The 12,789-nt window shown below is 36.0% G+C and overlaps 1 protein-coding gene across 3 annotated transcripts; it reads left to right on the top strand.

Annotated features, from left to right (window-relative positions):
• The first annotated feature begins 4,150 nt into the window (after positions 1–4,150).
• On the top strand, positions 4,151–9,853 carry LOC149000670 (uncharacterized). 3 transcript variants are annotated; one of them, XM_089140564.1, is made up of 7 exons: positions 4,151–4,625; positions 4,733–4,806; positions 6,064–6,202; positions 6,333–6,565; positions 6,847–6,932; positions 7,049–8,857; positions 9,481–9,853. In XM_089140564.1, exons 1-4 carry the CDS (start codon positions 4,467–4,469, stop codon positions 6,468–6,470), a joined length of 510 nt encoding a protein of 169 aa, XP_088996690.1. In that variant the 5' UTR covers positions 4,151–4,466; the 3' UTR covers positions 6,471–6,565; positions 6,847–6,932; positions 7,049–8,857; positions 9,481–9,853. The 3 variants fall into 3 exon arrangements, with proteins under 3 accessions (XP_088996690.1, XP_088996689.1, XP_088996688.1); XM_089140563.1 differs by having other exon boundaries at positions 6,333–6,932; positions 7,049–7,112; positions 8,789–8,857; XM_089140562.1 differs by having other exon boundaries at positions 6,333–6,932.
• The last annotated feature ends 2,936 nt before the right edge of the window (positions 9,854–12,789 follow it).

Raw genomic sequence — 12,789 nt, 5'->3', positions numbered from 1 at the left:
TGATTCCATAGATTTGAAATCTACACCGAGCCAAAAGGGAAGAACCGCCGAAGGCAGACGGTAGAGTATAGCCAAGAGGCTTCCCTTGTCGTTAGCGCAGGCTCTACTAGTCCTCACCTCCTTGGCTTCTCAATCTCTTTCTGTTGGATTTGCGTGTCTTGTATTCTGTGGGTCCATGTAATTAGGGTTTTGGTCAATTACTAGTACTGGGGTAAACTTGTAATTACATTGGGATTAGGGTTTTAGGTTTCTCTATAAATAGTCTCTGTGGGATAACCTATAGGCATAAATCTCTGTAGGAGATTGGGGAATCAATCCTTGTAGGGGATTGGGGAACCCATCCTGAGGATAAAGATGAGAGGCAAGCAAAGGATAATACTTTGTGGGTGTGAGAGTGGTGTGAGGTTTCTTGGAAATAGTGAAACTCTTTTTCTCTCTGGTGGACATAGGCATGGTTTTGCCGAACCACGTTAAATTCCCCTGGTGTGCTTTGCTTGTGTTATTCTCTCTTCGTAGTTGTGCATCCATTACCCCTAACACTTTCTTTACTCAAAGAGCGGCAAACTTGAGACTGTGATTAGGTGAGGATAGGATTAGAACCTGTAGTCTTTAGGTCATAAGCCTCAATATTTGAAATCTCCAGACTCATGTAACCAAACAAGCCCTAAAGATACGAAATATCAAACTTAAGTTAGAGGAAATAGTAAATCCCTCAACAGTAGCACCGAGTTAAGAAATCACACGAGCCAAGAATCAATAAAAATGTTTGAATCTCTTCGAATGAATAATTGTCAAACCCCAATCTCATGAATGTCATCCAAATTTCAATTTCCCAAATTCCAAAATACACCGGATTTCATTTGGAGAAGAGAAATAATATCCTTAACACCCAAACACCCCCAAAAAAATATATAAAGAGAAAAAAAGGAAAGTAAAAGAAAATGAATTATATTTTCAATTACAATGAGTCCATTACCTGGCTCAACTAACCCTAGAGATGATGAATTGTTCCTGCTGGCACGTGAGACTCAATACTTAAGTCCCGTGCGAACTCAAAGTGTGCAGGAGCAGATCTTGGCTCAGTTTACCCGCCTAGGAGCCTTGCCGCTGAAATCACAATAAATCAATACGGCTAGGTATATTATGGGTTGCTAATAGAAAGTACCAGAGAATTAGGGCTTCACGAAGCCATTTTATCTGTTTTTTAAGGTTCAAGACGTTACCTCCCTCTTTCCCTCCCTCCTTCGTTTTCTGTAATTCTTTCATACTCAATTTTTTTAGATTATTTACCACTGCCTATACTGATTCGAGCTTTTTTTCTTCATCATTGTAGTTGATCGGAAGAGAAAATGGCGCGTTCGATGAGTTCGGGCGGCCGTTCATAATAATAAGGGAGCAGGAGCAAAAGACTAGATTGAGAGGCTTAGATGCACAGAAGGCTAACATTTCGGCCGGCAAGGCTGTTCGCTACCTCATGATTTGGACAAAATGCTTTCTAGCCCTGACGGCGATGTTACCATCAGTGAGTTTCTCACTACCGCATGATTTGGGCTTCAGGGTTTCTGCTGTTGAATCACATGTACCTGTTTCCAATAGCAACGGCTAGACTTGCGTCTGCTCTTCTTGTTTTGCCCCCATGGACGAGGCAGTTGATGCCCTGCAAGATCAAATAAATCCACCTGCTTCTTTGGATTTTTTTTACAAGCTGAATCTGCATTTGTGGGGAAATTGATCTATTAGTGACATTGTGGTTTTGCACAAAATTTAATTAATACCATAACAATTTCGATACAACTTTGCACCACAATTGAAAATTTGTAACTTATTCAATTAATTCTAATATAAAAGTACTTCAAACTTAGTTCATAATTAAAATAAAATGTCATGAAACATAATATGTATATTGAAGTATATGCAATTGTATAATCATTCAACTCATTAAATAGGCTAATTTAGTTCATATTATTCAACTCATTAAATAGGCTAGAACTAAATTCATATAATAAATAGAGACAATAGCCACAAACATTCAGATTATCCATGCTGATTTTGTATGATTATTTATCATCCTCAATCATGCAAATTGTATTTCTTAAAGATTAAAATGAAAAATTTCAAAGACATCCAAGACAATTTGCAAAAAGCATAGACACTCCAGAAATATATCAACTTAGCAAGAACACCCAAAATGTCTTTTAAATTTGTTCACACTGCACATTTAGTTAAGTTATGGTTAGATAACTTTATATTTTTTATATTATCCTTAATATCTTGTGACTTTACACTATTACCCCTAAAAAATTTGAATCATAAATTTCATCTTATTTCTTCTTAAATTTGTTATTTTATATTATAAGATATAGAATAATACAATTGAAGGTATATCTTCATTTCTTTTTACTAGTTAAAATGTTTTTAACCAAAAGAGGGGGTGATTGCCAATTTGACATAATTTCGGGGTGGGTATGTTTTTTGCCAATTATCATGGAGTTTCGTTAATTTTCTATAAAAAAATCATGCATAATGTATTAACAAACTAGTTCTAAATTACTTAAAAAAATCATGCATAATGTATTAATAAACTAGTTCTAAATTACTCAAAAAAATGAAATAAAAAGAAATGAAATACTCTTTAAACACCTCACATGACTAGCATTCTTTGTAAATATCACAGTTTTAAACATTTCTTTGTGTTCACTTGATTTACTTGTATTTGATACTTCACATTATATAGTTCAAAATATTATTTGCCTTCATAATAAATTCATCAATTTCATAACGAATAATCACTTAGGATATATATATATATATATATATATATATATATATATATATATATATATATATATATATATATATATATATATATATATATATATATATATTTTTTTTTTTTTTTTTGTGAAAGGTAAATTCGTTGATAAAGACAAGATGGACAAATGACATCCTGAAGACATAAGTCTAGAAGCCATGTAGTGAAATTTGACCAAATCATCTGCCTTGCTAAGAATCAGTCCCACCAATAAAAACAACAAGGAAGGATCCTCGTATGCGGGCCCATTAATGATATTCACAAGCTCTTCATAGTCACTTTTCACTATAATATTTGAGAAGCTCGCACGAACGAATCAACTTCTCCAGACATAACGGAAGAGCCCACACCTCACCCTCCAACGTAGAGTCACATACCACCTGCTCTTACTAGTATTGTTTGAAATGGATTTATCTAGTTGAGAGCCTATTATTAACCTAATTTTTATAAGTTTTACAAAATGTTCAACCTCTATAAATATAACATCATGATATTTATTAGAAATTATGTACACAAAACTAGAAACTAATTAATTATAAAAAAATCAATTACCATGCTATATATATGAGGTATATTACTCTTATCATTTGTTTGATATTTTCTATATTCTCGTATATAATTGTATATAATTAGTCGTGCATACGTGAAAATTTACTAGTGTATAAAAAGCACCCAAAAAACTATGAGGGTGACTCAGTTAACAAAAGCTGCTTATTTAAATATTAATTATGTTGTGAGGATGCAAATGAGATGGGCGTAACCTTGGCCGGATGAACCTCAACCCGAAGAGGTCGTGGTTTGAACCTTGCGGTGAAAAAGCTAAGGCAAGACGCCACATGACATACAGATCCCTGACCATGGCCGCCCTGGAAAACCCTTGAGGGAGCTGAGCAAAACAACAGCCTTGGTTTATCCTCGAAGCTTTACTGGCTCTACCAGTATAGCTGCCCTTAGGGCCTGTTTGGTTACGTGAGTCTAGAGATTTCAAATATCTAGAGATTTCAAATCTATAGATTTCAAATCTATGGAATTATAATTTATAAAATTAGATGTTTGGTTGTGGAATGAAATATGTGGATTCATCCTAAAAAACTATTTGATCGACGTGATTTTTGTGAATGTGCAAATGTATAGTTTTTTTGAAATCTCTGGATTTCACCCCTTACCCATAAATCTACAGATTCACGTTTTTAGTGTAAAAATGTGAATCTCTAGATTTCATGAATCTAGAGACTTTTACAACCAAACGGGTATAATTCTCAGATTCATGAATCTAGAGATTTCACAGAGATTTGAAATCTCTAGATTCATGTAACCAAACAGGCCCTTAAATCCTGGGAGGAACAACGTCAGCAATGACCTTCCCATCCATTAATTCTCACAATTCTTCCATGAGCCTCTATTCCACATCAAATAAGTTGAATTCAAGAACGGTGTGGTTTTTGGAACTGATCGATATAAGCATAGGAACAGAGAATGGTTCATGACCCTGATTTTACTACTGTTGGATCGTTCAGTTGCCAAGTGTCACTCCTCAATTATCTCTGTAACTGGCAGAGACGAACCCTAATCCCTTTAAGCTACCTATAAATTGTCATTTTGAGATGCAAGAACGTCGCCGTCTACCTACCTAGGTAATGTAAGGTGGTTTGATATGAGATGGGTCTCCATCTGCATCTCCTCTGAGAGCCCCTACGGATCTTCCATTGTCTACAGCCTGATAGCTATGTTGCCAAACCATTCTGCTAATCGGCTCATCGACGATGCAGAGTTTTCGAGTGAACAATCTCACCTCTTTCATTATGACTCCAGGGTATTACTGTTTTCATCCTCAATCCTTGCTCTTGTGTCTAAATTTTGTCATATGCATAGAAATGTATTGATATTTCCATCAGAGTTAATCTTTTCCCCTTTGGGTAGATTTCGTCTCAGTCAATGGATGATTTAGAACATGTGATTACGAATCGGATCAACGATTTACCAGGGGGAATGAGGTTTGTTCCTCTCTTTTTCATGTATTCTATGTATTTTCAGTTAGAACTATTTTCTTTGAGATTACTTTCTACAACTCATGAAGCAGAAAATTATAATTTATATATGGTGCAAACGGGCAAACAATTCAACACCAAATACAAGACTCTTGCATGTAAGAGTTCTCGGGTAAAGTTGTTCTTACTCTTTTGGTGGGTAAAGATCTCTTGCAGTGAACAGTTGTTGAAATTGTGGCAGATGCTGCATTTCGGTGGATTCTGTAGTTGGTTGTAAATTTTTACCTTTGCTGGATACGTTACTAAATACGGGTGAGAAACCAACATTACTATACGTAGGTGAAAATTCAGGAATCAGATATTATTGTTCTGCTTTTGTAATGCATTACCTCCTCATCTGTAACTATTTGGCTTAAGTTTTCTTTTTTGGTACAAATGCGCTTTTTATATATGGGGATAGGGATATTACATATGCCGCCGGTAGGAGTTGAACCCATGACCTCTCCACTGAGAAGCAGGTTCCTAACCATCCTACTCCTCCTCCATTGGCTATTTGGCTTAAGTTACTATGAGTGCGTATGATTGAGCGAATTAAAAGTGGAGAAGTGTTAACCATGACGTAAGTGGATACAATGATCTTTATTTAATGGTGGTAAGTTGGTAACTGTTTACTGTAGCTATTTGTAAGGAGCTTGCATTGGCAATAAATTGCCACCTCTAGTTGGGCCTAATTAAGGGTATGGTATTAATCACGACTAGAATGATTATCTTTTGTTTTTTTAAATTTTTATATATATATAATAATGATTTATATTGTATTGCCGCAGTTCTTAATTCAAGTATGCACAAATAGAAAGTAGTAATGTATAACCACCTCCATTTCTTGCCAACTTTTTGGGACTATTTAGCAATTGTTTTGAGTATCATCTCATTTGTCATAAAGTAAGAGTTGTTGTAATATAATTGCAGTAGGAGTAAATATGATACTCTAAATTCTGCAAGGGAAACATATAAGTGTCTTTATTTGCTTGTGTATTTACCAGAGGCAATTTATTACTTTCCCTGTCTTATTGTATCTCTTTCTACCAAGGTTGTCAAAGCGTCCTAGGAACATATAAGTGCCTTTGTTTGCTTATGTATTTACCTGAGGCAATTTATTACTTTCCCTATGTCTTATTGTATATCTTTCTACCAAGGTTGTCAAAGTGTCTGCCTAGGGCTGAGAAGTAACTCTTTGATCTTTTTCCTTTGGTCTTTATGTAGGTACAGTGGGAAGATCAGGCTACATCAGCAGCCTCTCATAATAGAATATCTCCATGGAATGCTGAAGCTGTTGCAATGCTTCCTAATGTACCTTGATCAAAGAGGGCACAACCTAGTTCTTCAGCTTCTACTGGTGATGGTTAGTAAACTTTAAGCGCCTTGATTTTGAACTGAAGAGAAAATACCGACGGCTTTCTTTTGAAAAGAATCAACAAGCACCTAAGTTACAAACTACAACATACTTAAACTTTATCCTTCTTGCAATGCAGCATCCTTTCAAAGTAGAAGTCATCCACGTTTGTGGCCCAATGATCATCCACTGCCAGGGATCTCAAGATCAATTGATAGTAATGTTGGAACAAGCAGGCACCTTGAAGGGCTTGAACCAAGTCCAGTTACTCTACTGACAGTGTCAGTAGAGTACATGTATGATTTTTGGTGTCGACTTGGTCAGGAGCCTAGTTGTTGCATCACCATCAGGCAGCAAGTCTGACGAGCAGTTGTAAGCCCACAATTTTCCCTATACTCCTACAGACGAGCAGCTGGTAACCGGAGAGTGGTTTTTATCTTTCTTTTGCAAATTTAGGGTTAGTTTTTTACGACTGTTGCGTCGTTAATTGCCAAGTGTTGCCCCCAATTTTCCCTGTAACTCCCACAGACGAGCTTGAATCCCTTTAGCCTACCTATAAAACGTCATTTTGAGATTCAAGAACGTCTTTGTCTACCCTGGCTAATATCATCTGCATTTCCCTGACAACCCTTACTGATCTGTATTATCTACAGCCGAATAGCTATGGTGCCAAACCATTCTGCGAATCGGCTCATCATGGTAATTGACAGAACAACCAAACCTGTTTCATTACTACGAGGTATTGACTATTTTCATGCTTGATCCTTGCTCAATGTTGTCTTTAAATTGTGTCAGCATAAAAATGTATATGATATTTCAGTCTCAGTTAATCCTTTTCTTTTTCTTTTTGGGTAGACACCATCTCAATCAATTGATGATATAGAGTACGCATTTACATTTCGGATCAATGATTTACCAGGTACAGTGAGATTTGTTTCTCTCTTTCTCATATATTCCATGTTTTTCCAATTTAGAACTATATTCTTTCTTTAACTTTGAGATTGCATTCTACAACTCATGAAGCAATAAATTATCATTCATTCATTATGCAAATGGTCAAACAAACCAATTCCAAATACAAGATCTCTTGCATCAAATAATTCCACGGAGAAATCCTACTTAGTCTGTGGGTTAGTAAGAATCCGTTGACTTACTTTTTTAGGATCGTCAACTTAACAGATGTGGAATTTGTAGCAAAGCTGCACTTCGGTGGATCCTATGGTGGTGGTAAATTTTTACCTTTGCTACATACATCATTAATTAGCATGAGAAAACATGGTCATTATACAAATGATCCTGTGGGGCACCCACCTTCATTGAGAAACCAGAGAATCAGCGTAGTTGATCAAACCCATTCTTCGGGTAGATATATGTTCGTCGTGGTTTTTAATTACCTTGATTATTCTGTGTGTTCTTATACTGGATTCGATGTCAGTTAGTGGTGTAGAAGTGATGCAAGTATGCTAGCTTGGACTGACACATACCCATTTGAGTATCCAGACAGAGATGAACATAGTGCAGTTTGATGTATATTTCAGATGTATATCTTATTTCCCTCAAGTTCATATCGAGCATGGATGTAGCATGATCCTTCGATCTTTTTGCAATTGTTCTCTTCCTCTTCCCCTGGCTACCTCATCTCCTTGCCAGTGTGGTTCTCATTGTTTTTGTTTGCCTCCCGTCCAACTATTGAGCAGGTGTGTAGTAGGATTGTATGACCATTCATTCCAAATTTTCATTCTTTAGTAGTAAGAGAATGCTATATGAAGTTGTTCTGGTGCGATTTTTCTTTTCATTTTTAATTCTAGAGGCCAATAGGTTTCAAGCTCTGGGATTTTCAGGGCTGCAATATGAGAACTGGGTTTAGTGGGTGTATTTGGAAAATAAAGTTGGAAGTGCCAGAAGGAGATGACGGGTGCTGAATTGCTGATGATAGAAACACTATGAGGGCAATAATGGGGCAACAGAGTTAGTGGACCAGGTTTTGAAATTTTAAATTCGAAAACTGAATTAGATTATTGAACTGTCAATTTTTCTGTGTTCTTATCTGATTAAAATCAGGAACCCTAGGGGGTACGGATGCCAAAAAGTGCAAAATGTCTGTTGTGAATCTCCCTTTTGCTATTCCTCAGGGGGGTCCAGATGTGACGAAGTTTGCTGATCTGATTGATGATGGTAGGCAAAATGACATTTTCATCTCAAAATTGATTGCGTGTCTGCTATTGGAAAGAACATAATATTATTCACTCCAGGGGTTATGTATTCATGGAATTCTTTGTTTCTTATAAATTGGGTAGGATTTGGTTAGAATACTGCAAAACGTCGTTGGTCGCAATGGAAATTTTCGCACCCAACATCCTTTAAGCATGCCCCAGACGTACATTCTGCATGGGTTACTCGTATGGTTTATTCCATGCCAAAACAGGCTGCACCACTAATAATTTTTGTAGCCATGGATGAACCCACAAAATTTTGTATTTTTGCTTTTCTTCAAGCTGTTGATATGGAAACATTAGACCCCATTTTGGAAAAAAAATTTCTTCCATTCTAAGAAAGCCAACTTCGAGGTTTTGTTTTATTTTATTTTGAATGCAGGAGGAACTCATGCGAGTAGACTACGTTGGAACAATCAATCCCATTGGCATCTAGATGGGGATGATCCAGGTACAGTTTGGTTTAAAGTTCAGTAGTAGTTAGATTTATTTTATAATTTCTTGTATTGTTGTTAATGGACTTGTCTTAGAGCTTGGATTTTATTTGTGAGGTTGAAGGTGCTCAAGTTCTACTGCAGTTTTAGAGTTAAAATTGGAATATTTTGGTTCCTCCAAGCTATACTTTGTAATCATGTAATTAGAAGTTACATTCAATAGAATGAAATAGTTGATTGTTTTTTTTTTCAGTTGCTTGAGGGTTGTGAGCTTCCCTGTGTTGCAACTCCGATTTATTCTGGCTTACTTTTCTCCTATCCATTACTCTACTGAGAGAATTATCATGTCAATTGATGGTATAGGCCCTAGAGGGAGACAGCCATCTTTTATCATTCCCATCTTTCATCATTCGATGGAATAAACAATGACAAAATTTGAAATGATTCAGAAACAACTGTTCTTTGGCTCTGTGCTTACTTCTCATTTCGAAACATTTTGAAGAGGACTGGATTGATTTGTGTGTATGAACCAGTTAATTAGTATCATCTTTTTTATTTAATTTAATTTCAAAATTTTATCTCTCCCTGCTACTATGTGTGAATTTTATATCCCATCATGCTTGCCTACCTACTTGTGCAGGAACTTTGTAAATTGGCTCCAAGTTCTGGAATTTGTTTTCATGCTGATTTGTTACTGAGAAGAGACCAAGCGGTGATCTCTACTGCCCCAGTTAGCAATAGCATTACATTGATTTCTTGTGGCAGAATTGAGTTTTGGGAAGTAAAAATCCAGGAGGCTGATAGTGTTTTGTTTTTGAATCCAACACTGGATTCATCTCTGAGTTGAGTCACTTGTGGTTTTTGAAGATATGTAAGTGATAAAAATGTAACATCACAAGTTGCAATGGATTAGAGATTGAGCTGCTCTCTTGTAAAAGATATGTCATTGATTAGATCTTTCAATATGGATAATGTTATGAGCTAAATATATTTCTATCATGATCTCAACTTCATTAGCAGTTCATTGGCGTCTTTTTCTAATGCTTGTTGACTCTGCATTCCTGTTGTATGTAAATATCCACCTTACAAGGGTTAAAATGGTTGGAATATCAATTATTGGTATGGTATCGAACAAGATCGAATTCAGTCCGGTCTCATAAATCATGATACCTAATTTGAACTATATTAAATTCATAATATTAATTCTCTTACGCTTCTTTTTGGTAAGGATCAAGGTTTTGTGGTTTCATATAGAGTTTGATTCTTGTATTGTCATTGATGGAATCATGATAGGTTCTTTTTCCCATTCTGTTCTTGGGCCTATTGTGATTCCAAATAAAACCCTGTCCATGGTTGTTTTCAAATTTAGAGTGTGTTGGCCTAAGGAAAATCTGGCTGATCTGATAACTGATGAAAGGCAAAACAACAATTTTGGCTGACGATCTGTGGTGTATATAATCATAAATGGGCCTGATTATTATTCTCTCCAAGGCTTATTTAGTTTTGGAATTCTTTGTTTCTTATTGGTTTGATGCTGCATATTGTTTTAAGTGTTTGATTCTTCTCAGCACATTATTAAATTAGGTAGAAAATGGTTGGCAGACTGAAAAATGGATTTTTTTGCAGCCAAAATCCTTTAAACATGTCTCTGGTGCATGGTTGGACATCTTCTCACACCCACCATTTTGAATTTCCCACTTCTTGGGTTCTTAACACCAGCAGTGGGCACTCAACTATGTTACCAGAATTGTCTGTGCTGCTCTCCAATTTGTTAGTCCACAGTCTATGCTGCTTTCCAGAATTATCGATCGACATGAAACCAGATACAGATCAGAGAGATTCCATGAGGTTTCTATTCCGGATGCTACATGGAATTGATCTTTCATTTGAGTTGCTCAAATTTGGTTTAGTAGAGACTTTTAATTGATAAAAATGTAACAGACCAGGATTGAGCTGAGATGTTGTTGAGATGTGTAATTGTTTGGGAGCTCTTTGTACATTAATTGATTATTTCTCTGTATGTAAGGTTTTAAATTGTGGATTAGTGGATGTATGCAAGTGTATACAATCCTTGCTTATCTTTAATGGTGCTACTTCAAATCAAGGGGGCCCTAGAATTGGACTGAATTGTGGTTTAGGACTTTGTTATGGTATTTCTGCTTCAATGGTAGAAAGAATTCAAGGTAGGTTTTCTGGGTTTGAGTTGGATCGAGGGAGGGATTTTGAAATTTCAAATAGCTCTTGCTGGAATCATCTTGTATTATAAGATCTTCCATGTTGAAGATTCACTACATTTTTCATGCTTTCATGGATATATTTTTAACACAATGATGTCAACTTCATAGTTATAGGCAATAAGTCTAAGGAAATCTTTACCGGTTCGAATTTCTGTCTCTCCACACATTTTTCCATATTTCTGGTTCTTCTCATCTCTTGTGCCCATAGCCGTAGTCTTGTGCATGGTTTAGAGATGACAAAAAAATAATGAAAATGTTACTATGTTAATGGTAACACTATAGTTTGGATCGATAATTTGAAAGTTGATGAAATATTTTCTACAATCAAAATCTTCAAATTGAAAAGAAAAATTACTTAATTTTGTAAAACCTATTTATGTTACATCAGCCACCAATAACAAGGAAATTGCAACTTGTCATTTGTTTTGTAATATCGTTTTTCTCATAGCAATATTTTGCCAATTAGTTTTATTTTTTATGCATTTCATCCTTGTTCTTAAAAAAATAAAAAATAAAAATTGAAACTCAAACTCAATCAGTTAAATATTTTCGTTAGTTCCAAAAGGTGTTATTCTTATCATCTTTTATAAAGTACTCCTATCTTCTTCTATGACCAAAATACCCCGACCCCTATAACCCCGCCCCCCTTATATTTTTTTGGTGTAGAAGCTTTTTCGCTCTCTGGATTCATATTCTCTCCAAAACTTCGAATGAAACTCCTTTAATCCTCTCACGGTACATGTCTTACCCGTCTTAAATTGCAAACACTGAGTCAATTGCCACATTCCTTTGCATCGAGTAGGTTTTGGCTTATCGGTATTCCTTAGATAAGAGTGTCAATTATAACAATAAATAAAGGGCATTTTAGTCAATTAAATGAATAATTTATTATCCTAGATTTTTTTTTAATTTTTTTTTTTCAAAATGCTTGCTTAAGTGGGGGTTAAATTCTTGACTGTTCTTATATGTAAAAAATATCATGGCGCCCCCATGGAATAATCAAATATTTCAAGTCACCCTCTTAACGGTAGGGCTGCAACAAGGTTGGGTTGGCCCGAGCTTTTGCAATCCCAAGCTTAGCCTATATATTCTAATCTAAGATCATTCCCGCCCTGATCTTAATTCAAGGCCAAAGATTATTGTCCTTGACCCAAAGCCCTACACGACCAGGACATGCCCATTCCTGCCTTAATTGGCCTTATCCCTTGCCCTGATTGGCCATATCCTTGTCCATGATCATATCTCATTGAGATCAAGCATCATGGACAAAATTAGGGTTATGGAAAAAAAGTTAGGAATGGGTCGAAACAGGCTTAGTAGGCCAAAGAGTAATCACAGGCTCGCCCTTGGTCCTAATTAGGGCCCGAATATTTTGGCCCTAATTTGCCATATTCGAACTCAGGGCTGGCTTAGGGAAGTCAGGTCTATTAGGGCCAAACTTGCACCTTACTTGACGGTCAAGCCTTTTGACCATCAAGTGAGGGTTAGAAAAGACGAAAAAACATTCATATGTGTAAAGACAAAAATACCCCTATACAAGTTTTTTTCGTTTAGAGTTTTTGCTCCTTAGGACCCACCACTGCCCCTCCTGGCGACAACCATCTTTCTAAGTCTACATTTAACGGTTTGTATAAAGGTCGAATTCCAATTCGATAGAATTTTTTTTATATATTTTATAAATGAAAAAGAGTGGATGCAGTAGTGATGAGGTG

This window comes from Hakea prostrata, chromosome 11 (assembly GCF_041222555.1).
Source record: "Hakea prostrata isolate BN-2017 chromosome 11, UWA_Hpros_2, whole genome shotgun sequence".
Taxonomy (NCBI): Eukaryota; Viridiplantae; Streptophyta; class Magnoliopsida; order Proteales; family Proteaceae; genus Hakea; species Hakea prostrata.
The sequence above is the reverse complement of the archived record's forward strand: the minus strand, read 5'-3'. Positions and strand labels throughout refer to the sequence as shown.

What these genes read in the sequence shown, in the direction of transcription:
- LOC149000670 (XM_089140564.1), top strand. Translation starts at nt 4,467, where the DNA reads ATGAGATGGGTCTCCATCTGCATCTCCTCTGAGAGCCCCTACGGATCT. An exon ending in TCTTTCATTATGACTCCAGG is followed by an intron (nt 4,626 to 4,732) that starts GTATTACTGTTT and finishes CCCTTTGGGTAG; the next exon opens with ATTTCGTCTCAGTCAATGGA. An exon ending in TTCAGCTTCTACTGGTGATG is followed by an intron (nt 6,203 to 6,332) that starts GTTAGTAAACTT and finishes CTTGCAATGCAG; the next exon opens with CATCCTTTCAAAGTAGAAGT.